The 25820-nt window shown below is 46.9% G+C and overlaps 9 protein-coding genes across 9 annotated transcripts; 4 read left to right on the top strand and 5 right to left on the bottom strand.

Annotated features, from left to right (window-relative positions):
* Nucleotides 1–228: 228 nt before the first annotated feature.
* Nucleotides 229–2077, top strand: F5Y00DRAFT_249147 (thiolase). Its single transcript, XM_048009553.1, has one exon. The coding sequence runs from the start codon at nucleotides 450–452 to the stop codon at nucleotides 1704–1706; it is 1257 nt and encodes a 418-aa protein (XP_047860143.1). The 5' UTR covers nucleotides 229–449; the 3' UTR covers nucleotides 1707–2077.
* Nucleotides 2078–3000: 923 nt separating this feature from the next.
* On the top strand, nucleotides 3001–4019 carry F5Y00DRAFT_249148 (uncharacterized protein). Its single transcript, XM_048009554.1, has one exon. It carries the CDS (start codon nucleotides 3253–3255, stop codon nucleotides 3961–3963), a length of 711 nt encoding a protein of 236 aa, XP_047860144.1. The 5' UTR covers nucleotides 3001–3252; the 3' UTR covers nucleotides 3964–4019.
* Nucleotides 4020–5495: 1476 nt separating this feature from the next.
* F5Y00DRAFT_266753 (uncharacterized protein) lies at nucleotides 5496–6572 on the top strand (the record flags this gene model as incomplete). Its single annotated transcript, XM_048011977.1, has 2 exons — nucleotides 5496–5652; nucleotides 5701–6572. 2 exons carry the CDS (start codon nucleotides 5496–5498, stop codon nucleotides 6570–6572), a joined length of 1029 nt encoding a protein of 342 aa, XP_047860145.1.
* Nucleotides 6573–7403: 831 nt separating this feature from the next.
* F5Y00DRAFT_266754 (uncharacterized protein) lies at nucleotides 7404–12057 on the bottom strand (the record flags this gene model as incomplete). Its single annotated transcript, XM_048011978.1, has 7 exons — nucleotides 7404–7841; nucleotides 7955–8234; nucleotides 8296–8555; nucleotides 8619–9169; nucleotides 9220–10338; nucleotides 10387–10699; nucleotides 11767–12057. The coding sequence occupies 7 exons, from the start codon at nucleotides 12055–12057 to the stop codon at nucleotides 7404–7406; spliced, it is 3252 nt and encodes a 1083-aa protein (XP_047860146.1).
* Nucleotides 12058–12921: 864 nt separating this feature from the next.
* F5Y00DRAFT_274381 (uncharacterized protein) lies at nucleotides 12922–14064 on the bottom strand (the record flags this gene model as incomplete). The annotated part of the gene is made up of 1 exon (XM_048013343.1): nucleotides 12922–14064. The coding sequence occupies exon 1, from the start codon at nucleotides 13951–13953 to the stop codon at nucleotides 12922–12924; it is 1032 nt and encodes a 343-aa protein (XP_047860147.1). The 5' UTR covers nucleotides 13954–14064.
* Nucleotides 14065–14233: 169 nt separating this feature from the next.
* Nucleotides 14234–15770, bottom strand: F5Y00DRAFT_274385 (uncharacterized protein). The gene is made up of 2 exons (XM_048013344.1): nucleotides 15476–15770; nucleotides 14234–15415 (listed from the first exon to the last, which is right to left on the bottom strand). The coding sequence occupies exons 1-2, from the start codon at nucleotides 15628–15630 to the stop codon at nucleotides 14305–14307; spliced, it is 1266 nt and encodes a 421-aa protein (XP_047860148.1). The 5' UTR covers nucleotides 15631–15770; the 3' UTR covers nucleotides 14234–14304.
* A 525-nt stretch (nucleotides 15771–16295) lies between these two features.
* On the top strand, nucleotides 16296–17536 carry F5Y00DRAFT_208395 (S-adenosyl-L-methionine-dependent methyltransferase). The gene is made up of 3 exons (XM_048005468.1): nucleotides 16296–16575; nucleotides 16654–16920; nucleotides 17037–17536. Exons 1-3 carry the CDS (start codon nucleotides 16372–16374, stop codon nucleotides 17211–17213), a joined length of 648 nt encoding a protein of 215 aa, XP_047860149.1. The 5' UTR covers nucleotides 16296–16371; the 3' UTR covers nucleotides 17214–17536.
* Nucleotides 17537–17541: 5 nt separating this feature from the next.
* Nucleotides 17542–19344, bottom strand: F5Y00DRAFT_208391 (UROD/MetE-like protein). The gene is made up of 2 exons (XM_048005467.1): nucleotides 18489–19344; nucleotides 17542–18427 (listed from the first exon to the last, which is right to left on the bottom strand). The coding sequence occupies exons 1-2, from the start codon at nucleotides 19126–19128 to the stop codon at nucleotides 17859–17861; spliced, it is 1209 nt and encodes a 402-aa protein (XP_047860150.1). The 5' UTR covers nucleotides 19129–19344; the 3' UTR covers nucleotides 17542–17858.
* Nucleotides 19345–20162: 818 nt separating this feature from the next.
* On the bottom strand, nucleotides 20163–23173 carry F5Y00DRAFT_208446 (uncharacterized protein). Its single transcript, XM_048005469.1, has 2 exons — nucleotides 21239–23173; nucleotides 20163–20980 (listed from the first exon to the last, which is right to left on the bottom strand). The coding sequence occupies exons 1-2, from the start codon at nucleotides 22842–22844 to the stop codon at nucleotides 20436–20438; spliced, it is 2151 nt and encodes a 716-aa protein (XP_047860151.1). The 5' UTR covers nucleotides 22845–23173; the 3' UTR covers nucleotides 20163–20435.
* Between the last annotated feature and the right edge of the window lie 2647 nt (nucleotides 23174–25820).

A 25820-nucleotide genomic window follows, 5' to 3' on the forward strand; every position in this document is an offset into this window, starting at 1 on the left:
TAAAATAATTTAATAAAAAAAATTTTCATTTAAGTAAGTACCCCCCTGCTTATATAATATATAAGGGTTTAATTTAATTAAATTATTAATAAATATGTTTAAACCTACCCCCCACGGTATACGTATTGATTTTTGGGTTTTGCTACAGTCAACGCTCTGGTCAACCGTATAAACCCCACCTGCGGAACTGGCAACCGGCAGTTTAATTATTGCTTCTTGAACAATCAACGGCCCTCTGCCGTCTTTTATCTTTTACGACTCTATTTTCCCCTGTCCCGCTTGGGGGGCTATATCATCTAGTTGGATTTCCTTCCTTCTTAATTCTCTGTATACTGTATATGTATTTCTCCTACTAGTTTATTTATTATTTACCTCTTTTATATCCATTGTGTATATATTGTATATAGCAAGCTTAACATTGGATTTCACCGTCTTCACGTATAATAAATATGATACTCCCTAGAGGACTTTCTGCTGTATTAGCTAAATCACCTTCCGACACCGTCATCCTCTCCTCGCTACGCACTCCTATTTGTCGCTCGGGTCGCGGCCAACTAAAGAATGCCTACCCTGAAGAGCTGCTCTCCGTCGTACTACGCGCCACGCTTGACGCCAACCCGAATCTCCCGCCGAATAAGATAGAAGATGTCGCCGTCGGCGTCGTCCTCTCCGAACTCGGCGGTAGCAAGGCTTCCCGCATGGCTATGAATCATGTCGGGTTCCCTAATACCACATCCTTGTATACCGTCAACCGCGCATGCGGCAGCAGTCTGCAGGGTCTGGCTACCATCGCCGCCCAGATCCGCGTCGACATGATTAGCGTAGGTATCGCCGCGGGCATGGAGAGCATGACGAGGAATTACGCTAGTAAGGCTATACCTGTAGATAGGTGGCCCGTGTTAGCCGAGAGTCCCGTTAAAGATGCCCGCGATTGCATTATGCCTATGCTTGCTACCAGCGAGAACGTTGCGAAGAGGTACAAGGTTTCGCGCGAGGAGCAAGACGAGTTTGCCTTTGAGTCCCAGCGGCGCGCGGCGAAGGCTCAGGCCGAGGGCTTATTCGACCAAGAGATCGTGCCTGTTTCTACCGTCTTCCAGGAAACTGACAAACAAGGGAAAGAAGTTGGGGAGCCGAAACAGATTACCGTAACAAAGGATGATGGCATAAGGCCGGGGGTAACGCTCGAGGGCCTCGCTAAGCTCAAGCCTGTACTTGGCGAATCCGGCACGAGCACGGCGGGTAACTCGAGTCAAGTCAGCGACGGCGCGGCTGCCTCGCTTTTGATGAGGCGAAGCACCGCGACAGAGCTCGGGCTGACGTCGAGTATCATGGGGAAGTTCGTAGCTGCTACTACGGTAGGTTGCGCCCCGGACGAGATGGGCATCGGCCCCGCGCTAGCTATCCCGAAGCTCCTAAACCAGCTCGATATCAAGTTAAAGAATGTGGACCGGTGGGAGATCAACGAGGCTTTCGCCAGCCAGTCCGTCTACTGCTTAAGAGAGCTTGGTTTGCAGGAGGCATGGGCGCAGGACAAGGTTAACCCTAACGGAGGTGCTATTGCTCTAGGCCACCCGCTTGGTGCTACGGGGGCAAGGATGACGGCTACGCTGTTGCATGGCTTGGGACGGACCGGGGGACAGGTGGGTGTGGTGAGTATGTGCGTGGGTACCGGGATGGGTATGGCTGGCTTGTTCGTCAGGGAATAAACCGAATACTGTACATACAAGCAAGTCGAGATGTTCATACTACGATTGTCTTGGTCCATTCATTCTTTGTCTCGGCGTTTGGGCTGTGGATTACTTCGAGGTACGCGATTTGTTGACAAAGACTATGTGAACGATCTGGTACAATAAAGATAGATGAAGAGGGGGAAAAGAGCAAAATACGCATTGGGGTCTTTTGTCATTCGTCCTCGAGACTGCTTTCGGCTTGGACCGCGAGCACGCACAAGGAGATGGTTGATGGGTTTTTCTAATTGTTATACCGTAACCAGCTAAAGACCAACCCCCGTTGTCCAAGCGAACCATTTGATATATCCACGTTATTTTAGAAACCTCTCAAGAATCCGTGATTATAGTATACTTCGTGTGCATATTCGATCTGATAGTTATACCCTCCTATATGGGAGGAATGAAACAAGTCTAAATGTATTATTTTGTCGCGATTTCTGCCGCCAGTATGTATTATCAAGAATTTCTTACCTTTTCATATCCTCTCTAGCCAGTTATTATTCTCTCTTATCTATTTCAACGTAAAGGTTAAGCTATCGTCCGCCCAAGTTCAAACGGATCCGAATACCTTATATTACTTACGTTACTTTCCTTTCCCTTACTCCAAGGAGCAAGCTGCTGACTATCTCTTCTAAAGTCACATGGTTGATGGTCTTCAGCTTTTGGCTATCGCGATACCCTGAACTACTCGTCCGCACCGGGCGCTGGGCGACTAATATCTGGATGCTAGTATTCGGGCTACTAGGCATGAGGGCGGTAGTGGCAGGATTCAACTCCATCGACCCCGAGACCATGAGCAACTATCCGGGGCGCATCACCGTCTTCTGGGGCTTCATTATCTGGTACGCGATAGTCTGCGTCAGTGTTGTCTCAGAAAAATATCTGTCCCTTGCTTCTTTTGCGCTTCTCGCGGCGGCGTGGGGATCCCCTGGGCTGCGCATGTTGATGGATCATGGGCTGGTTAACCTCGGGTGGCTGGATTGGGTGTATAATCCTAGCTTTACATTGGTGGTGGAGATACTGGGCATTACTCTTAGAATCTAGATACCGGACAGGATAGATGAGAGGTAGCCTTTTCACCAGATCGTAGCGGTTTTTACTAAAGCTGAGAGTTGGTAGTCGGGTTAGGGGAACGGCTGGTATACTTTAAATGTCTATTATTCGAGGATTATATCATAGAAGCCCCTTATCTTCAAAGGATTCTATCTCACATAGCATGTTCACTGAGGTGATCTCTTTGTGTGTAAACAATATAGATTGTTCTGTTCGTACGACAGATATAAAAAAGGCAGAGTTAGACATACAAAGCTGATTCAGACAACTGTAACTCGACCTCAAAGACCGTCATTTCATTACTTGCCTATATCTACCTGACTCAGAGTCTTCTCCGCTGATAACCAACGAGACAGCTACCCCACGTGTGAATCAAGCCTCTCGAAACAAACAGGGTTTCCTTTACCAAGTCTCACTGCTCACCTACCCATTAACCCATCATCTCCCCGGCCCCAAACCAATATCCCCAATGATCGCAGACTGGCCATACGGCGGAGACCCCTCTCCCAACCCCCCGGATCTCATCGACGACGCCGTTGCCGACATCATCGCAATTCTGCGTCTACTTGAGCTGCCTGTACCCCACGCCTCGTTCCTCTCCTTGGTCTTCCACACCCTATTCTACGTCAGCATCTGCGTGTTCGCCATCTTCGCGTTTTTCGTAATCTGGCAGTCCGTCTTCGTCAGCCTCTTCCGTTCCCTTACCAGCACCGAAACCCGTCGCAACCCCGAGCCCTGGAGCGTAACGCTATGCAGGCTTATAGACCCCTACTCATACGACAACGTTCTCGCGTTGTCGTGCTACATTACCACCTTGATCGTGTCTTTGTTCGTCCTAGCTGCGTCTTTCGCTGCTAGCGACAGTCGGATAGCCGCGTGCGCGTGGGTGATGGTCTGGTCTTTGTGGCTACACGCAGGGTGGCGGTACTGCCAGCCCATGAAGCCGCAGTACACGAGGGAGGACATCAAACTCTGGAGCGGAAAGGGCATATGGGTTCACACTATACTCTTAGTGGCCGGCCTCGCTTACTTCCCATCATTGTGTCGGCAGCTCGACGATGGTATCGTACGGCTTCACGAAAGCTGGGGTGACGCCAGCCCGGCATTTCTAAGGAACATAGCCCACGAGATTATGTTCAAGTTTAACCCTCCAGAATATAAGGTGGTCCCACGTGTGTAGTGTAGAGGCTGGAATATACCTGGTGGGACTGGGTAGGTCATCGGCATGGTGCTCCATTAGTGCAAAACCGACAAAACTAAAATTGAAAATCGCAAAATCAAAAATCAGAAAATCAAAAATCAAAATTCGTCCAATTGACTAAAACAATCTAATCAATTATACATAACTACAACTACATACAATATTATTAAATAAAATAAATAAATAAATATCTATTAGCTATAAGACACTATATTTTAATTTCACCTCATTTTCGTACGATACGTTTACTTATGTATCTAAGGCATCACGAAAAGGTATACGGTAATCGTCTTAGACTATTGCGGACTTCCAACAGCAACGCCTTTATTAGATTTACTTAATATCTAGCTTCTTTGGTCCCATGTACCTATCTACGGTCGTACAAAAAAAAAACCCTTACTGGAATTAATACAAATTAATTAGATTTAATCAAGAGCCTGGCATTTCGGAAATAAGACGCAAGCGCTGGGTTGGGAGGCGGGCGTTAGCAAGAAAGAGTAGGGCCTGGTGGTTATTCTCGTCGTCCGATTCACTGTCCTATAACCTATATGCTGCATTTAGCAGCGTGATCCCGAAACTTTTGCTATAATTGTCTGGATATCGTCAAGCCTCGCACGGCACCGGAATGGCAACACCACGACTGGCAATAAGAAAGGCGTTAATATAGCTTGGCCTTCAATGTTGCAAAGGTCTATTATAAGATATCATTACGTACCTGTCTATTATAGCCGTACGGATTTTATAAAGGTCCTATATCAATGTTAGGAGCCGCCTTTGGTATGTGACCACTACGGAGTGACAAGTGACTACCTAGGTAGCTGGTTGGTAGCTTATATGGCATATTTTTTTTTTGGGATACTATTAACGCCTGCCTTATACCTGCGATATCTTCAATCATAGCTAAATGATCGTCAATCATAGCGTCGCGGCTTCTAACCTTATTTGATGCTTATCTAATCGACTACTTCTACCGTATTGTTACGTCAACTGTTGGCTCGTGTGTATACGCTTTGGCCAATATCTCGGGGATGAGACGGACTCTATTTCCTTTTTCTCATTTTTTCCTCACAAAATCATATATCCCTTTCGTGCGAATACCATCATATCTACATCTTCCATCAATTTCACCTATTACAAGCCTACAATGCCTACTTATATTCAAGAAAAGGTAATGCCCTCGTTCCGACGAAGACGGCCGAATTGCTCGCACTCATACCGATATCCGAAACCTAATGGGCGGTACAACATGCCCCTTTTGTAAATGTCCTTGGCCAAAATCTATCATTATTGACGACGACAACGACGACGATCCGTTTACGGATAACACGTCTTCACAATCTACAACTTCCCAATCTACCTCTCGCACGAAATCAGAAACGCCAGCCCAATTGATTTCTATTGATCGTCGTCACACTGGGGATAATCCCTCACATATTATTGCCTCGTCTCGTACAGCTATCCCTCATAACAAAGATAGATTAAGTAATCTTACTCGGTCGATATCGAACAATATGAAGCACTCTTCGCAGGAGGTAGGCAGAGCAGGCCAAAGGAACGGGAAGAAGGGGTATACGGACAACTATACCGTCGTCCCGAATATACACGCTTGGATGGTATGGTCTCACCTTTACAGAGGCGTAGAGTGTGTCGCCATAGCTAAGGAAATTCGTAAGCTATTTGACCTTTTAATAAAACTATAGCTAATCATTTTATTAGAAACGGTTGAGCTTGTTCCCTTTTACTCTCGAGATTCGCCGGACCAAACCGAGGAAGATTGGATACGACATTTTGTACGACCGCACCTCACAAATCCCACCTTCTTCCAAGCATTTAAAGAAGGCTGGAAGATGGAGTTAGCGAAGAGCTGTACGAAGAAGGGGCCGATTAGTCTCCCTTTTCCAAAAGGTCCTGTTCGTACAATCCGTGACCTATTTCACCCCCCCACACCACTCTTTCAGCCCGACGGGTATAAGCCTGTTAATATTTACGTGTGTTTCTACGCACCTCTTGAGGAGATAGAAGAGGATGTCACTCCGGTGAAAAAGGGGCGCACTCCTCGGAGGAAAGGGGGGGCCAATACTCGCACGAACAGGGAGTCAAGCGCGGATACTGTTCCCGTGAAGGCGGAACCGATTGACGAACCCTTACTTATCACTAACAAGAATTTTATCGATCCTTCGTCGCCGTACGAGAGGGACAGCTTCAGATCTACTATATCTCCTCAGATTACTCCCACGCCTAAGCGACCAAGGGCTATATCAGATCAAAGCTCTCGTGCAAACAAACGAGGTCGTCTAACCGAAGACGACATCAACAGAGAAACCAGCCCAGAGAACGAGGTAGGGGTCGCCCCAGAGGACGAGGTAGGGGTCGCCCCAAGTGAGGCCTCAAAAGATGCCTCGCGGGATGAGAACGACAGTAGCAGCCTCTCGTCTCTTACAACTGCGATAATTCAGCAAAGAGCTCAGCAAAAGACTAAGCAAAAGACTGAGGAAAAGACTAGATATAATACCCCCTGGGCTATACAAAAGCCTAAGGTTTACACCTCACCATGTTTCTATGCTATTTTTATTTTTATTACATATTAGTGACCTAGTTACCCCTTATTAAACTAGAAGGCACCCTTACGATAGCCCGGGTTTACTGCTATTATACGGCTGGACAATACTTCCAGTTCCCTCAAGACCTGAGTAATAACGAAGCCTTAAGCATATGCATATGCAGACTGATTCCTTTCACCTTTTACTGCTTCTATAAGGCAGGAAAATTATCTGTAAGGTAGCAAGGCATGTGTCCCATTCAAATAGGAAATGTTTACTCGCATTCAACACAACATCTTAAGGTAAACCTTAGGCATATTTTAGCGCATGCATCACTGTAATGCCCTGTATTTATAAGGGGCTTTAGCGCATGTAGGTGCTGTAAATTATAGTGCATGTGCATGTGCATGTGCCAAGTCGGACGAATTTTGATTTTTTGATTTTCTGATTTTTGATTTTCTGATTTTCAATTTTAGTTTTGTCGGTTTTGCACTAATGTAGCACCGTACGTCGGAAGTGGGTTCTCGTAAAGCTAAAATTGGAATCCACACGATTTATTTGCTATTTAGTTTATGTAAAGACATGCGCATTATGGAAAGAGAAAATCATCGCATTGTATCATCCGTGAAGCCTCACGAGTATGGCAGAGCAAGCATTGAATCCCGGCGATTCATTTCAAATGCGGAGGAATCATCGCGAATATAGTAGGCCTGGTGTGCTAGATGTCTGTAGATATTGATCCTCCTATCGCATATTATTTTCAACGTAACGCAGCGTCGAGCCAAATCAAGAGCAGAGTCAATATGAGCCAATCAACCGATCACCGTCAAACCTTTGGGGATTGTTGTTCTGGAGAATGGTAAGGAGGTTAGTTAGTCTTCATCTAACAAGCGGCTCATCTATATCCATCTCGTCCTCATCTCCCGTATCATCTTCAACTTCACCTTCTTTAGTGCAGTACTCATCAGGAATAGAAACTTCCTCGTCATTCATATGGAGGTTCCGAATCGTTCCGGGAAGCTTCCATTTAAGATCCCACTGCATGAGAGTGCTGCGCACGAACCGCTGCAGTTCAGCCTTCTCTTTAAATGCCTCCTCTACCTTTACGTCGGGTAAGGCGACACTATCCAAGAGCGCCTTGATATGATCTTGGACTGATTGGACCGCGAACGTGGATATATTGTTGAGGTTGCTTGGGAGTCGATCAAAGTTCTCCGTAAGCTTTTTCTTCGTGTCTTCGAAGGCAGCGTTGAACATCTTGGTACCACTCTTGTCCGCAAATTCAAGCAGAAGTCCCTGTCGCGCATTGAAAGAGCCCTTCCCTATCTTCAAATTAGAAATAATCGGAAGATCAAATTTTTGTCTAACTTGCCTTTTTCTTTCGCCGCTTTTCTGAAAGTGTCATGCCATTTTTTCTGGATCAATTTGACCATGTCTGGATGAACTTCAGACGCATCCTTCGAAATGCTCGTTAGAGCCTGTCGTACCCTATCCTTAATTTGCTCCTTTATTATGTCAATATCTGACATGATCTTATCAAGGAACGGCGAAAGTTCAGGGGCGACCTCCTTAACGCCAAACCGCAATTGTGCCAGGAAGCGCTCCCATGTGAGGTTGATAATCTTGCAAGCTGGTTCATAAAGTGCAGGAATATCATGGTTCAGAGCTTGGTTCCAGTCGGCCACAATGGTCCTAAGCAAGACATCCGAGCTGACATTAAAGTTAGCCATTCCGAAATTATATAGCAAAAGATACCTAATGGAGCTCTTACATATCTTCCATCCAGTTGTAGCTAATACTTTCATCGCCGGACTTGCTCACAAAGTTACCCCCTTCTCTGCTAATATTGGCCTGATATGTGAGCCAATGTATCTTGGCTGTCGCGGCATCATCGCTGGGATCCTTGAATGACCAGTTCTGTACAACATTGCGACATTCCCCTGTGCAGTTTTCAAGTGACTTCTTTCTATCGTGGAGCGGATTATATTTCTTGACGGATTTGTTTAGCTCTACCCAATATTTATTCAGCTCCTATATCATAACTTGTTAGTCTTGAAGCTCTCATAAATGGACGTGGGTTTAGCTAATAAATACCTCTTTCATGACGTTATAAAGATTTGGGAATACATCGTTTTCCAGCCATTCCCTATCAATTTGAAGTCGATCATGACCCCATTCTTCCCTTGCCCAGGTCTGAATCACATTGAAGTGGTTAAGTAGGTCATACAGGATGCTGTTGGCGTGACTCTCTCGTTCTTTGACGGTGGCCTTTCTAATCCATTGATTAAGGCTTGGGATTCCCGAGTAGTGCTCATCCGGAAATCCGGCTATAGGCTTGTCGCTCAACTTGCACTCCCAAAATGCCTTCGCACTGATCGGGCAAACGGAAACTCTACCATCGCATATATCCTTGGCAACTTTCTGTTCACCGTTAACAGTGCCCGCCTGTCTTCTTCGGAAATCATGCTGTATACGATTCTCGAGGAACTTGTTTCTGCTTCGGACACAGAGGAAAGTAATATGGCCATCTAAGTCGTCCAGCTTCTCTGCCAATTCACCAATCTCCTTTTTGAGTACTGCACTATTCCCTATCTGTTTTTTTGTCTGATCGCTATACTTCGATACCTGGGGTTTATTCAACGTCCCTAAGAAGAGTTAGCACATGAAGCAGGAAATTCATTGCGTCTCAACGTACTGCGGGCAATATTTTGGGATTTCTTTGGTGCTTGGGATTTCTTTGGTGCTTGGGATTTCTTTGACGCTTGGGATTTCTTTGACACTTGGGATTTCTTTGATGCTGTGGCTCTCTCAGCAGCACGGAGCAGCTTACGAGCTTCCTTCAACTGGTTCTCTTTTTCTTGCTTCTTTAGCTTCGTACTATTCTCTACCTTGATGAGATCTTGCAATTTAGGATTTGACCTAGCCTCTCGACTTCTGACGGCTGATCTGCGGTCAATATGGTCTGTCTGCGAAACCGCGATACAGAAGCTGCGCTTATTGAATTTACCATCCATCTTCAAGCGTAATTGCTGATGATCCGACATCAGCTTCACCGCGGTAGACTCATCCGCTGCCCTGCGAGCGGGAGACACGATGAGAGTAGCAACCAACTTGGGGAAATATGCCTCAGCGATAGCAGCCCGACTCTCTACCGAGTCGGCGACTCCAGGGAGATCGACTAAAACGACACCGTTTTTGAGGATGTCGGACTTAACGTATAATTCTACTTCATCTATTAGCGGCCAAGCCGCGAACTCCGAACCCAACTTCGTATGTTTAGCCGTAGTCGAGTCCATATATGGTTTTATCTGATCTGCCAGCTGGTCTTCATGGCCACTGTGGAATTTCTTAGTTGAACCAAGGAGTTTGGGGACGCTCTTATTCAGCTCAAGAAGGTCCTGGGTTGTCATATTAGTGACATCGCGCTCCTCGATACCAAAGACCGTTCTGATCATCTCCAGGGTCGGCTTTAGATTGGAGTTCGCATTTCGAAGTTCTTCGTGGTCCTCAGGTGACTTGTTATTTATCGCTCGTAATTCATTCCTACCCTTCAGGTCCTCGAAGAACCGGTCCAGCTGCTTCACCAGGGCTGTCTTAGTACGAAAAGTGACACATGCCCTAAATTTCATGCTAGGTTTATCGTCATGATTATAGGATACCTTGCAAGGTACGGCAGTAGCAGCTTCTTGGTTATTAGTTGGTAGGAGCTCATTGTATCCGAGAAGAGCATTAAGAGCCGACGTCTTCCCGCTGCCAGTTGGTCCTGCGACACCGACGAGTACTTGGAATTTCTTGTGAAGCTTCATCAGATCCTCTAAGCCAAATATCAGCATAGCGTCTTCTTAAATTATAGAATACGTACTGCAGTCTTGAATCCATTTCTCAAGGGATTCAAGCCCTAGCATGTTCGAAGCTAATTCGCTATCCAAGCGAGCATTATCGAGAAAGACCTCGAATTGATTGATTAGCAGCTTGCATTGCAAGAGGCCGACTTCGAGTGCTTCCTCTCTAATTTCAATTCTTTTCTGGTCATCATAGTGACCGCATGAGTTCCATGCGAAAGAGTCCGGCTGCTGCTGCTGCTGCTGCGCCGCCGTGCTAGCAGCAGGAACCAGGCACTCCGCTGCCATGCTATCACTGGTATCGAGGTCGGGCATTTCTTTCGACCAGTGCGACTGGCGATATGGTAAGAGATTGTAGACTGAGAAGTAGTTGTGATACCAAGGTCTCACGTAGGTAGGCTGTAGAGTAAGGTGTGTAAGTGAGAAGATATTACTAGAAACTGATAAGAATAATAATTGCTTAAGGAAGTGGGGGTAAATAGAAAGGTAAATGTCAAGGAAAGGCGTTGATTGAGAAGCTTGGTACTGGTTGGCGCTGGTATGGAAAGCCACGAGCCGAAGTATTCTTGTTCATCCTTGTTCAAGGAAGGTAAAAGGATGGTAGTAGATTACTTCAAAAACTAAATGGATAGGAACACGCTGGGTAGATTTTTCCACTGGTGTAAGTAATACGAGATCGTGAAGCGCAGGGGGATACGCAATAGTGCTGGCAGTAAGGATGTTACGAGGGGGTTGGAACGGACAGAAAAAACTCCTCGCCGGGACGATTTATCGTGAGAGAGAAGTGAGGAAGCCGCTCAACGTCGTGTGTAAAGTTGGAAGTGAGAGGTATTGGAGGAGTAACTACCTCTATTGTAACTAGGGTACTGAATACGAACGAGGTCTTGAGTAGAGAAAAATAGATGTGGTGATGAGAGTCGTAGGTGGTTTGAGGATAGGTAGACTAGTGGTAGTCGAGAGCCGTGAGCTATCTCCAGTCTGTAAGAGTAAGACTATATTAAGAAGACTGGGTATTAGTGTGGATAAGTTGCTTGGTGTGTGGTAGGGTGTTGAATTGTTTAGCTTGTAGTTGGTAGGTAAAGGTAGGAAGAGGTAGATGGAAGGGGACAGAGGTAAGTAGGGTCGTATATTCGACGTAGAATATTCATTTAGAGAAGGAAGTACGAGGAGGGAAGTTACGCCGGTCATGAAGAAGCAAGCAAACAAACAAGTATATTACACCGAGCATTCCTACCTGAGTAGCTACCTAGGTACCTATATATATCTTAAAACAATGCCGCTATATATATCCTCAGAACGAGTAATAGGACCGCCGGCACTAACACGCTAAGGAGGCGCATCTGAAAGGTAATCATCGTTTCAAGGACCGCCAGCGACCCCTCGCTTTCCACACATCTTACCCAAAGGTTACGCTCATCCACTTCTGGGTCTGGGGAGTGCTCCAATCCGTTCCGCGCACAATAATCGCAGAAATATACACCGCAATTGCTACCGTAAGAACACGTCGTAGTAGGCGAAATTCTCTCCTGCAATTTGGCTATTCTCTCGATATCAATAACGTGATCCTCACTGTCCGAAATTTCAGCTAGCTGCTTCTTTACAAAAGTATCATTGCTTAACATAGGCTTAACGGTGGCATAGTTAATATCTTTTGAAGACCCCAATAGAGGAGTCCGTTGAGTGTACGACATGAGAGCGAAGGAACTTGGTGGCTGGTATAATAAAAAGGGGTAAACGTAGCTGCTAGCTTCCCGCGAGGATCCTATTGCCCACGCAGCTTACATGAAAGCGAGGATTTAGAATTGTTACGTTTCGTTACTAGGGAGCAGGCTTAGCTCAGCTCTTATGTTACATTTCCATAGTCACTCTTTGCATTGTCATTGATACCATAACCACAATACTAATGATAATGCCTTGTCCGAAAGATAAAGCCTCGACGAGGTTTCTAAAGATACCTTTGAGATGATTAGCAGGTACAAAGCATTGTTCGCAAGCCTTGAAAGGGTGCGACTGTCATGTATTGAATGGCTATAACGGAACCAATGGCTATTCACGGCGAGCTATTGCATTGGAATTACCAGCCTACGTAATACAAAGATATCTAAATAATAACTAATGTAAATCGAAGTAGCTTCGTATCATAGACACAAGGAATGAAATATGGCATGACACTTAATGTAGTCTCGAACTTACCTTCGTGCGAGAAGAACTTTCTTGCTAGGAGTATTAGGATATTGAGGGTGACATAAGTACGCCCCTATACCTACCTACTCACGCTTCGAAATGCCGATCACATCCTCCCAGCGACGCTTAAAATAGATCTCCAGTACATAGTGCCAGCTTCGGATTGTTTATCCTGGAAATGTAGAAATTTTCCGAAATATAAGCTCATAAAAAACTGCATGTATTATTTAATAGGGGGAATACTAGGTACACATCTACCCAAAGACATTAAACACTTCACAGCTCCATCCCCTATGTCAACCAAAGAACATACTCTAATCAACGTAATAAATAATAAATCCATATATTAACTAACTCTAATCACTTTAGCACTAATATTGAAACCTCGAAAACCAAAACTTCTTAATAGCCCCCCACGCCTTATCATCATCTTTCTCCCGCTTCTCGGGATTCTTAATCGCCTCGTCAAAAGCGCCATTTTGATACTGCCCATTAAGCTCCGCCAGGAAATTCGCAATACACGCGGGGTTAGTCGGCCTCGGCCCGCGCAATTCGCGGTCGAGGAACCGCCAGGCTAGATGCACAAGCTTAGTCTCTTCGGCCGGGTCGTCCTTGAACTCGCAGAAGTTCTTCAGATACATAATCCAGTCTTCAAATCTCCTCCCGCTCGCTAGGTCCGCGGCTGTATAGTAGCACGAATCCCTACTCGTGAGATGGTTAGTCTGTCGTTCTTCTTTTAGAAATGCCTTCACGGCTGGTTCGCTCTCAAGTTCGATAGGGGGACTGTGGCCCTTAGCATCGCGGTCCCTGCGACTCTGCTGTCGCCAGTGTCGGTCGATGAGATATAAGCGCTGCCATACATTATCGCTCAGGTGTTTGATTTCCTCGAGATCGTCCTGGTAGGTAGGATATTTATTGGCCGCGTCAGTACTGTCGGCGACAGTAGCATCAAGGGTGTGCTTGATGCCTTCCTTCGTAACCTTCCCTGCGCGGCACTCCAACTTTAACATGAATTGCGACATCCTAGTTAGATTCCTCCGGGTGGTCGACAGTGCATAGGCGATCTGTCGCTCTTGGAACTCGTCGTCGGTTAGTTTCTCGGGATCTTTGGAGGGATTTTCTAGTATTGTGATGGTGCTGTCTCTCCTCTTTGCTCCTGCGGGCCGTATCGTTGTTGGGGTATCATCATTTCGTGCTCTGCTGCGGAATACCCAATCACACTCGGGGATAGAACTATGAATCTCGGCGACTATCCGCTCATCTTCGCTATCATATAAATCGTAAAGCTGTGGACCTTCATCCCATACGCAGACATCGTCATCTTCATCCCCTCCTTCAGATAGACAGTAGGCGTGATACGGCGTGGTATCGTAGGCCGAAGCAATGCTGTCACATCTACCCATATTGTGGACGTATTGTGAGTTTGAGATAAAATAGAAATTCAAATAGTGTATAAGGCGTCAAAACCCTTTCACTACGTTGCGAATTCAAGTTTAATATGAAGGTTCTCCTATTAGGGAAACCCTTTATCTACTACTTGAGCCAAAGGCGCCTTTTATTACCCTATGTTAACAAAGCATAATCAGAAAGGCGAACATGCCTATTGTTGAATCCTTTTATGTTTTCTTAGAGAAGAGAAATGCGAGTTCCATTGAAAAAAACAATTTCCCATTTTATTTCGTACCCTATCTGGCTTTCCTTATTTTGATTAGATCTCCGACAATAGAGACCTGTCGTGTCACGGAACGGCAGCTCTATGAGAATTCAATAATCCATCCGTCACCCTCCGACCCTCCGGTTGCATTACAACCACCCCATAGTACGACACTCCGTCCATCAGCTGTTATATCGTATCCGAACGAACTTCGCGGACCAGGATGTACCTTACCCTCATGTGCCTTAAGGTCACCGGGGGGCTGTACTTCAACTTCAGTCCAGCTAGACGCGCCCGTATCGGCACCGAGTTTTGAGCGTATCTGATCTTTGATCTTAGCCGGCTTGATTGCCTCCTTCACGGGGGTAGTCGCTTTGGCTTCTAAATCACTAGATGGAAGTTGGAAGGTCCAGAGATCGCTCCACTGCAGTAGATCTCTTTTCTCTGCTTCTCCTTTACGATCGCCGAAGAAGTAGAGGAGATAGTTCCGACCGTACCCCGTCGTGATGGGGATCAATCCACCATGCGACCTCGGCCTAGGTCCCGGTCTTAAAGGGTTCATGGGAAATGAGATAGTCCGCCAGGTTGAAGCTGGTTCGGTGCAGGGTTGGATTTCTAGGTAATGTACTTCACTACCAAGCGTATCAGAGTTAGAGATTGCGTATAATGTGTCTCCCGAAATTGCTGCACTCGTGACGACGGCCGGGGTGTGCGGCAGCTGATTCCAAATTTCCGTAGAGCAATTATAATGCCAAACATCCGCTAGAGCTTCGCCACTCGAATTTATCCCACCGACGAGGATGAGGTTGCCATCGTGCGCGAGCAAACGTGCTTCGCTTCTTGGGGGCGGTGTTCTCTCCGGATGGTTAGAAGATTTAAGAGTACTCCATGTGAGTCTCTCGACATCGAATAACCAAATTATAGGGCCTTCATCTAAGACATTTCCAGCTTCATCGCAACCCCCATAGATAGCGACGCGGTTATTCAACGCGCAAGCAGAATGCTTGGTCCTTGGCTTTGGCACAAGCCCGCCTTTCTTCGAAGAAATGGCCGGCAGTACCTGAAACTCAGCTACAGCAGTACTGGCTTTCGGCAGTGCTATGTAGTGGATACAATTAATGGCAAGTTCTCCTTGGCTCATCTGGCCTCCGAAAATATAAGCTTTGTTACCCACTACGGTGAGTGTATGATGAGATCTGGTGAGTGAAGACCTTCTGCGAATTAGTATAATACGAGCACGGGAAGATGGATCTCATAAAAAGTACACGTACCTTGAAATACCATCATCTGATGCAGATCCAAACCGTGAAAATGTTGCCTTCAGAGGCATAGTTGGTCTTGCAACGGCATAAGCAGCCGCTCCGGTATAGATGCTCGCGGAGATGGCTTGTTCTGCTGCCAATAACCCAGCTGCGACTTCCGCCATTGTATTTCTTTGATATCTATTTCTTAGATGATTGACTCCACTAGATTTGATACCTTTGTTTGGGCAAGTTTTGGTTTAAGAATTCTATTAACTATTCTGAGTTATAGTCGTTTGGTTCGATACATGTTTGTAGGAGGAAGACGATGACGTATTATAAATAATGGAATCATGGATACTTCGCCCATGTAAGTGACGCAATGACAATGTTCATGACAAAATCGCTTATGTATTACATTAGAAATCTGTCTAACCTAAAGCACCCAGCCTTCAAAGTTTAATAGTAGGTACCTACCTATCAGCCCTACCAGTTCTTTTTGGCGATAAATATAAAATGCAGTATCACAAAAACATCTTGTTGTTGTTGTAATTGTTGTAATTAGAGAATGGTAATGTGCTCCGAATAAAGTACACATGATAGTGATTGGCTGATTGGGTATCTTGACAAGCCCCGTACCTGCATAAGCGAATCTATGGAACCGCAAAACTGTACCTAGGTAGCTCGATAAAGCCTCGATCGGCATGTGCATAGTGGGTAACTTAGATAAAAATAGTAGTCGTCATGGATCCCGTAGGTGCAGATGGATAGGAATAAGGTTTCTCCGCCTTGTACATATAAATACCTAGGTACATATCACGTGGATATTCCACAATATCCTTGTAAACGGTTTGAGGCGTCGAAGAAATACATGTTGTTTGGCCTGCGATAAAAATTGAAGCTGAAAATAGTCAAGAGTTTCCGGAATGGGGTCATCAGACGAAGAAAATGAGCGCCTTGCGCATCCCAGCTTTTGGGATCAGCGTTATGCCCAAGCCGAAGGAGATCGGCCAACTCATGAGTGGTTTAGGAATTTCGCCGAACTCGAGGCTTTTCTTGATCGAAGACTCTTTCAAACCCGTAGTCCCAACACGAATCCCCGAATTTTACATTTGGGGTCGGGTGATAGTGTATGTTTTCCCAGCAAATAAATAATCTTCTTCGTATAAGAAATAAGAAACGATTAACATGGTTAACGTATATCGCAGGACGTGCCAGTGGGGTTATGGGAAAGGGGGTATAAGAATCAGCTCTGCGTCGACTTTTCGACGGTCGTCGTGGATCTCATGTCTAAACGACACTCCGCTATGGAGGGTATCGAATGGAAGCATGGCGATGTCCGCCATTTAGATGAAATCCCTGAAAAGTCGATAGATGTCGCCTTTGATAAGGGAACCTTAGATGCCATGATCCATGGCAGTCCCTGGAGTCCACCCGACGATGTAAAACAGAACACTGGTCAATACATCCGCGAGGTAGGCCTCAACTACTTATATGCTGCTCTAAGCATACCTCCCTACGTAGTTATCTTGTTTGCGCCTCGCTTTATCCTGTATGTGGTTCATGCAGGACGCCTACTAACACTATACAGGTAAATCGAGTCCTCAAGGATGATGGGGTATTCCTCTACGTGACATACCGACAACCGCATTTCATAAGACCTCTGTTGAATTGCGATGGAACTAGTTGGGAAATCGAAATGGAGGTTCTCGGTGATGGTTCTGGTTTCGGCTATCACGGTTTTATCTTGACAAAGACGAAACCTTGAAGCGCATCTCATCAATTCCCTAAGGTCTACGAAGTACAACCAAGGCTCAAACTCGCTACGAGATTATAGTAGCCACATACCCAAATATTTAAGAGAATATACCGAAGATGATGGTTTTTTCTCAATAACTTACGCCTATCTCAAATTACGACGCGGCAGCGGTACGTCTTAGTTTATGGATATACCACGCAATCATATCACTTTGAAGTTCATGATACTTCTATAAGAGGTAGGTAGCCCGCTCCTCACCGGGTTCCAAAGTTTTAGACCATCGGTTTCTATTATGAAAGCGTATGAGGCCAAGCGGGATACGCCGGTCGCAGCTGTAACGCCTACTTGACGTTACGATCGTACCCCTTATATAACGGGTAGATCATGTGTGGTATCGGCTATTTTCAAAATTTCCTCGTGTCTCTAGTAGACTGAGTCCCCATCATATACGTCTTAGAAGTTGATTCTCTATGGGTATACCAAAAACATGCGCCTGCCCGCCGCCGCACCTGCGGCTCCCCATCTTTGTCCGTCTAACCCAAAATTTTGGACTGTTGAAGTAGCCAAGAGCGCGCCGCTAAACCTCTACAAGCCATAACTAATCATCTCCCGACCAATAATTCCTATGTCATGTACACATCTATAGATATACATCTAGGGCTCGCCCCAGATTTCGTCAGCTATCTGTCTCACGAGCGACAGCTTCTTCTTCTCGTCGTCAACTGTTAAGGGGTATCCAGTTTCGTGGGTGCTAAAACCGCACTGGGGGCTGATGGAAATTCTCTTCAGGGCCTCCTCACGGGTCTGGCCACTTCCCTTCGCTACGAAGTCTGCCGCCCTGTAGATCTGCTCCTTTGTCTCCTCCTTATCCTCTAGCTGTCTTACCTTTGTACTGATGACACCAACCACGACGTTTTTGTCCTTAGGGAGGAACTGCAGAGGCTCAAAGCCGCCTGCTCGCTCAGTATCATACTCGAGGTAGAATGTGTTTACGTTCAGGTTCTCGAATAGCTTCTTCGCAATTATATCGTACGCTCCCTCGGAAAAGTGCCTTCCGCCGATGAAGTTACCTCGGCACAGGTGGATACCTGAGTGGAAGTCTGCTGGTAAGCCGGCAAGGGAGTCGTTGTATAGTTTGATGTAGGCGTCAAGAAGGTCCTCCCATGTCCCAATGTTGTCCTTGTCCTCTTCCCAACCCTTCCGGAAGTCCTTGGAGCAGAAGTCTATTTTCTTGTCAGCGACGTGCCTGGAGACTGTTGTAAGAAGATTTTAAAGTAGACTTACAAGCCATGCCAGGGTCGTCAAATTGGACATTTCGTAACCCGGCCTTGTATAACGTTTCTAATTCGGCATGGTAAACCTTAGCGACGTCTGCAAAGTACTCGGCGTCGTTGGCATAGGCTTCTTTGGTATAGGCCTGGCCCTGCTTGTACCTCATGTGGAACCAGGACGGTGCAATCATAGTAAGCTTAATGTTGCCCCAATCGCTCTCCGGAACGAATGCCTGCACCACCTGAAGTTCAGACAAATTGGACACCGCTTTGGCAGGGTTGTGCGATAGCTTGCTTCCAGCAATAACAGACTCTCCGGGCATAACCTTCCTGCCTGTTTCGATCAGACTAACAACATCCGGATGATACAACCGGAACATGCTAGCGTCGGCATCTTGGAGGCGGATGGTACCCTCGATCTCATCCCAAAAGAGACCCCAGAACCGCGTACGGTTGTATTCGCCCGAGTTGACAGCCTTCAGGCCTAAGTCCTGCTGCAGCTTAACTACGTCGCCAATAGCCTTCTTCTCAACTGCCCGTAGCCCTGCCTCCTCTGCCGAGACACCCTTGTCCCGGATAGTTTCACGCACGTTTAGCAGCTCTTCGGGTCGCAGCAGCGAACCTAAGTGCTCGGCACGGAACGGAGGGGCCATTTTAAAATGATAAAAGTGTAGGGTACGTAATATTCCGGTATTCAAACCTCTTTATTCCGGATTTCTAATGGTGAATATACTACGTAAATAGAAGAGACGTGAGAAACCAATTGACTTGACCGGCAGATGGACGACGAGAAGACTCAGATATAACTACTACTTTAATTCACTCACCAAGAGGATCGGCTATAAAACTCCTTTTGTATAAAGCTGAACGGGAAATTTTCAGCAATCATCTTAAAGTAAGCAGGCGTCTCCGACCCTTAGTTCATAATTGGCATAATAATAATCCTAGGAATCCCTAGTGCAGGATGAGGTGCGGGGAAGAACGTGAGATCGCCCGGTGTAGCCCATGCCTTTGGTGCAACAGACCAAGCAGAGCGGAGACCGAACCGGCCGAAGCTATCAAAACGATTAACTAGCTAGGTTAGAAACGTTCTGGTAGGACAGAAGCGTCGGATTTAACGAGGGATTCGCAACCGCTGGACCCAAACTAATATATTAGTCGGGACCTAACTTCTCGTGTAAGCCAAGTTGATCCGGCGGTCAGCGGCAGTTGAATATTGAGAAATTGTGGGATTTAAATTTAGCTACGTAAAATCCCTTAGGATTATTATTGAAAAGGGCTTGATAGGCGAGAGATATAGGAATAGTTGCAGCTTTACCACAGTGTTACATCACAGCATGTCATAAATCGGGGGTCCACGTGACCACTTGATCAGGGTCCAAAACCACACTAAATGGATCAAGTAATAAGTCCGATGAGAATTCAAGAGGAAAGGCGATAGAATGTGTTAAGCTCAAGCTATTCGGAAATATTTAAATATTTTCCAAACTTGAGATGAATGAGAATCAGATGAAAGGATATAACGGAGCATTGTAAATATAAAACGTGATAATTAATATTAATGAGTAATGTTCTTTAAGTATATGTTGACATTAATGTAGCAACAATAGTTCCAGTGACAGTAAAAAGCACAATGTCATATTTAACATATACGAAGGAATCTAGCACATGGCCAATCATAAGCACATTGATATAAGTCGCCTTAATAACCACTCATCACGACATAAGCACCAAGTAGATAGATAAATATTAACACAGATCATATCACGCAGTAACACAAAAACAGTAAACGGCCAAGATTCTTTAAATCTACAAGCTGTCATGAACATAAATGGTACAATGTATATATACCCAAGCTATGATAACACGTTTAACGCTTGCTTTCCAATGAAACATTACATATTAGAAGACCTTCCCCTTATTCTAACTACATCCTTATATATATATTTTACTTCATCCCTTATAGAAGGGCGAAGAAAGCACCGGCGGCGGCGAGAGCGATACCGCTGCCAACCTTGGCGGCACCGGCAGTCGGGATGGGGGTCTCACCCGGAATGGTGGGGTATCCAGAGGACGCCGGGTTGACCGGGCTGGCGCTGGGCGCGTAGGTGGGCACATAGGTGCTGAAAGTCTGGGGAGACGTAGGAGCAACGGCGGGCACAGTGTTGTTGGAACCACCGCCGATGGGGCCAGTGGGGTAAGGAGGCACAACGGTCGGGGTGGCGGGGCTGGAAGGCGATCCACCAGTAGGGAAAGCAGGGCCAGAAGGCGAGCCGCCGGTGGGGAAAGCCGGGCCAGAAGGTGAGCCACCAGTAGGGTAAACAGGGCCACCGGGAACACTGCTGGCAGTACCAGTAGGGACAGTGTTAGAGTTACCACCGGGAGGGTAGGTTCCGGGGGGCTTGCCACCGGGGACGGTAACGGAGCCAAAGCCGGAGCTAGCGGGGTAGCTGGCAGAAGGAGCACCAGCAGGGCTGCTCTGAGAAGGACCGCTGGGACCAGTGACAGAGGGGGCACCAGCAGGGTTCGAGACGGAAGGAGTTCCGGCAGGGAAGCTGGCAGAAGGAGCACCAGCGGGACCACTCTGGGAAGGACCGACAGGGCCAGTGACAGAGGGGTTACCAGCGGGGCCGGTGACAGAGGGAATGCCGGCGGAACCGCTCTGAGAAGGAACGATAGGACCAGTCACAGAAGGAGTGCCAACAGGGTTCGAGACGGAAGGAACTCCGGCAGGGTGGCTAGCGGAAGGGGTGCCAGCGGGGGTAGTGCTGGGAACAGCCTTGCCACCGGTGGGGTAAGGAGCAGTAGGGATGTTGGTGGGGGGAGTGAAAGTCGAGGCCTCGGAGCAAGGGACAAGAGTCACGATAGTCTTGGTGAAGGTCACAGGAGTGGCAGACTTGCTGTGAGTGGGCTTCGGCGGGGGAGCAGTGATAGCACCAGTCTGGGTAGCAGGACACACGGTCGTGTAGACGGTAGTGTGGATGAGAGTAGCAGTGGTAGCGTAACCAGCGGGGCAGTTAGGCACGGAAGCAGCACACTGAGTGATGGTGAAAGTCTGGGTGTTGGTGACGGTCGAGGTGATAGAGCCATCGGTAGGGATGGCAGAAGAGACCGGTAGGGTAGCAGAGGTAGCAGAAGTGACAGAGCCAGTACCAATGGGGAAACCAGGAGCGGTGGCAGTAGCGGACTCGGAGCCGGAACCAGTGGCGCTTCCAGATTCAGAGCCGGGGGCAGTGGCAGAACCAGAGCCGCTAGCGGAACCAGATCCGGGAGCACTGGCAGAGCCGGAAGCGGAAGCAGAGCCGGAGCCAGTAGCAGTGATAGAGGCAGAGCCGGATCCGGACTCAGAAGCAGAAGCAGTGCCAGTGATGGAGGCGGAAGCCGAGGTAGCGGTAAGAGTCGGGACCGACAGGGTGTACGAGGGATGCTCGCAGAGAGTAGTCGTAGGGTAGCTGAGGAGAGCAGTGGAGATGGTAGGAGCAAGATGGATGGAAAGGAGGTCCTCCACAGACACATCGAGCTCCACAGCAGCACCAACGTTCAGGCCATACGACTCCTTGGAGAGAGGGCACGACGGGGTAGCGCAGAAGAAACCGACGTACTCAAGCAAGTTGGCGAAGACGGCAACCTCGAGACCGGCACCGATCTCAGGGAGGTCAAGGATGGGGATGATGTCGTCAATGTCGACTTCGGCAGCAACACCAAGTTCAACACGGAGACGGAGATCAGCCAACAGCTTGGTGCAGCCGATTCGGACCTCAATGGGTAGGACCTGGACGGACAGTCCAGAGAAAGCAGCATCCAGGATCTTTCCGGCCAAGATGTCGGTCTCGATCGTAGCATCCTCCACGAGCTTCAGGTCGATACCAGCGGACAGGTCGATAGCAGTATCAACACCGAGGACAAGGTCAAGGGAGATAAGAGCATCAACCTTAAGACCAGGGAGGGGGAGAGAGATAGGGGCGGGAGGGGTGAACAGGTTAACAGCGATGACGGCGGCAGCGCCAATGCTGATGTCGAGGTCGAGCTTGGCCTCGATGTCCTTGAGAGTCAGGCTGAGAGCAGGGACAACGTTGTCCAGGGAGATGCTGGCGTTAATGTTACCCTTGGTGTAGCAAGTGTCACAAACAACAGCAACCTCGACATCGGCACCAACACCAACTAGAGGGGGAACGGCCACACCGGCAACAACACCGGCGACGAGAGTAGTACCGCTCAAGTCCACACCCAAATCGACGTTAGCAGAGATGGGCTGGCTCAGGTCCTTGGAAACGTCGAGGTCAAGGAGATGGCGCTCAGAGACCGGGGCAGTGGCGCTGGCGAGGGCCGCCATGGCCACGGCCGCGGAGCCGTGGGTAGAGAAACGCATTTTTTATCAAACTTCGCAAAAAACAGCAACTGCTTAAAGAATGGACTGGAATAGTAAATATTCCAAAAAAGAATGATGATGCCGAAAGCACAAAAGAGTGACTATCTTGGCCGAAGCTTGATGGGAGTGAAAGAGGAAAAAGAGGCATTGTAAGAGACGGCATAGGCTCTCTTTTCTATGCCTTCGTCTGAAATTAGCATCTACACATTGGCCAAGGGGAGTACATGGGCTTCCATCGCTACCCGGCCACCCGTGATTTGGCTAGTACTAGGCGATGCAATGAATTCGGAGTATTTCTTCGCCTAGCAGTATAGCGGTCAGTACATACTATTACTGGCCTAATTCAGATCGTCGAGTTCTGCCCTAAGTGACCCGGCGTCCCAATGGCGAGGCTCGCCTGAATTGTCTCACCTCCTTTCGGTATATCGTCGCTTGTGGAGCTTCCAGGCCTGTCGACAGGGTCCTTTTCTTTTCTACATCCCTGGCAACGTTCGCTAGTTTGTGGGGTTTTTTGAGCGGACGCGCACGGGCGGCCTGTTAAGATACCAAGAATAGTGTAAAAGCCAAGAGAGAAAGGGGGCTGAGTGGCAGATTGGGAAAAGGAGAGTTACTCCATACTACATTCATTCTTCCTTCGTCTTGTACAAACTAACGAATATTACCGGTCTGATTGGACATGCAAAAAGTACATCAGTGTATCGTAAGTTTGAACGCGTCTAAAAATGAGATATCGCGTGTCACTATTGGCTACCAGGTACCTAAGGTAAGAAGTATAACGTCCTACGTCCCTAATGTATAGCTCGCAGTATGTAATGTAAAGTCCGTTAGGTAATATCTATCGGTTAAGACGCTTATACGCATAGTACATGGTTTGATTAACGTTTTCAAGCCACTGAGGATTATGTTGATCTTCTTGTCCCTCCCTCTGCCGAACGTTTCTGTGCGTCGGGATGACGTTTACTCGCATAGCTTTTCGGTTCTTGTACCATGTGCGTAGTATCGACCAGGTAGCTAAAAAGCCTAAATTCTTGTGTACTTCTATTTGCTACTGTGATTATACGCGTATTACATGTATCGTGAAGCTAGAGCAGAGGTAAGCATTAGGAGTAGTTGACAGGCCTTTAAAATGACGATCGGCACAGGTTGGCTTGGCAAACCCAGGGTCCTGCATGGCTAATTAAGGGGTGACCATGACTAGTCAGGAACAGAATGCAGTCACTATCACAACGACGCCAGTAACACCACACCGTATACCTACTGGAAGAGGCTTCCAATGGCTGTTGAGCAGCCTTATTTCGGAGATCAGGCTACGAAATAGGAACCACGAATCGTCGATGTTTAATGGTTAAGCTTACTGCTCTTGGCTAGCAATACGTTGAAATCTATATTACTACGCTACAGACTCTTCATTTCTACTATATTATAAATATTATATTAGTTCAATGGATCCAAGTCTCGACCTTCACATCCAGCTCGCGAAATCTTACATTCTATTATAGAATTTAGAAGGGGGTCTCTACATATGTACTTAGCCTAGCCTCCTTGCACAAACAAACCCAGTTGCCGAGATCTGATAGATCGAAAATAATAAGATACATATTAAAAAACATGGATACCTAATCGAGATGGTCGAATTCGCACCCTAGCTAATAGGTATGGTAATAATCTCCCGTTCATCTGATGTTGATTTAGTCTCTTCGCACGGATTTTCCCACAGTAAATATTTCTTTCTTTCATGACGAATCATGATGAGGCATGATGAGGCATGCCAGTCGTAACGCAAGGGTGGTACGTCACTCCGAATTTCTCTTTGATGTTGGTGCTGGGATGAAAAGCTCGGCAGTGGAAACGATTTCATGATTTTGGAGATTGAGAACAACACGCATAGGAATTGAATTGAGTTGCATAACCACAAATATGCATGATAATAATTCATCTTATTATGCAAAGTCTACTTCAGCTATTTACCAACACATCGATCTATGATAATACAACTTCCCTTAGGATCCTTACATGATGCAGTACGTATGTATGTCCAGCTACTGCATCTCGACCGGCTGCACGTTGAAATTGGATGTCCTCTCTCCAGTCTGCCCTATCATACATGTATGTACTCCAAAAAAAGAGATCGGATCCATCCGCTATAATCCGTATGCCAGGTACAGATGTGGTGTATATGCATGTAGTACCTAAACCCTGCAACTTTTAACCGGTTGATATATCTCGGCTACTGTGTAAGCTCTTCCAATTCTAATTTGAAAAGCTACCGTCCGTCCGGTGCATCAGCCCAAAGCCATCTTACAAGTTTAAATCCGTGGCGACGACTTGACGACCTCGACGGTCTAGAACTCTCCAATCTTGGGTCTCCAACGTCGTACATTCGTATTCATGTCTTAGATGGAGCATCTAAGTGACGAGCTGTGCAGCCGCATTACAACATCATCCCCATAGATCTTGAATCCAAAATTGGATCCTGGCTCTCAACACGTATGTAACTTGCCTTGCTGACAAAAGCAGAGTTTTCAATATACACTAACTACCGTATACTAAAGAATCATCAGATTTCCTCGCCATTTCTTTATTTGTTACAGGGATAGTTGCGAATGCCGAGCGTCCCGAGAATTCACGTCGCTGTTTGTTGCTATTTGTGTACATAGTAAGCCGGGTTTTGGCAGGACTTAAGCATCTAGGTACATAAAACTGCTTCTTCCATTGCAAACGCCAGTAAGGGCCGCCAAAGCCGAAGATACCTACTATATCACTCTTTAGTTTCTAGGCTTTTTAAAAAGTAATACATAAGTCCGGTAAAGCAAAGACTTAGCACGCAGTGGCGCAGTGTATTTACTCCTAAATCTACATAGTAACTTAGCCCAAAGCCATGTCGAGTTACAGTGTAAGTTTCCATTCAGTAGGTCGGCTGCTTTCTTTAGGGATTCGGATCCGTTGCATTCAGCTAGCGAAGTCCGCTTCTGCAGA

This window comes from Daldinia vernicosa, assembly GCF_022497035.1.
Source record: "Daldinia vernicosa strain CBS 139.73 unplaced genomic scaffold F5Y00scaffold_80, whole genome shotgun sequence".
Classification (NCBI taxonomy): Eukaryota; Fungi; Ascomycota; class Sordariomycetes; order Xylariales; family Hypoxylaceae; genus Daldinia; species Daldinia vernicosa.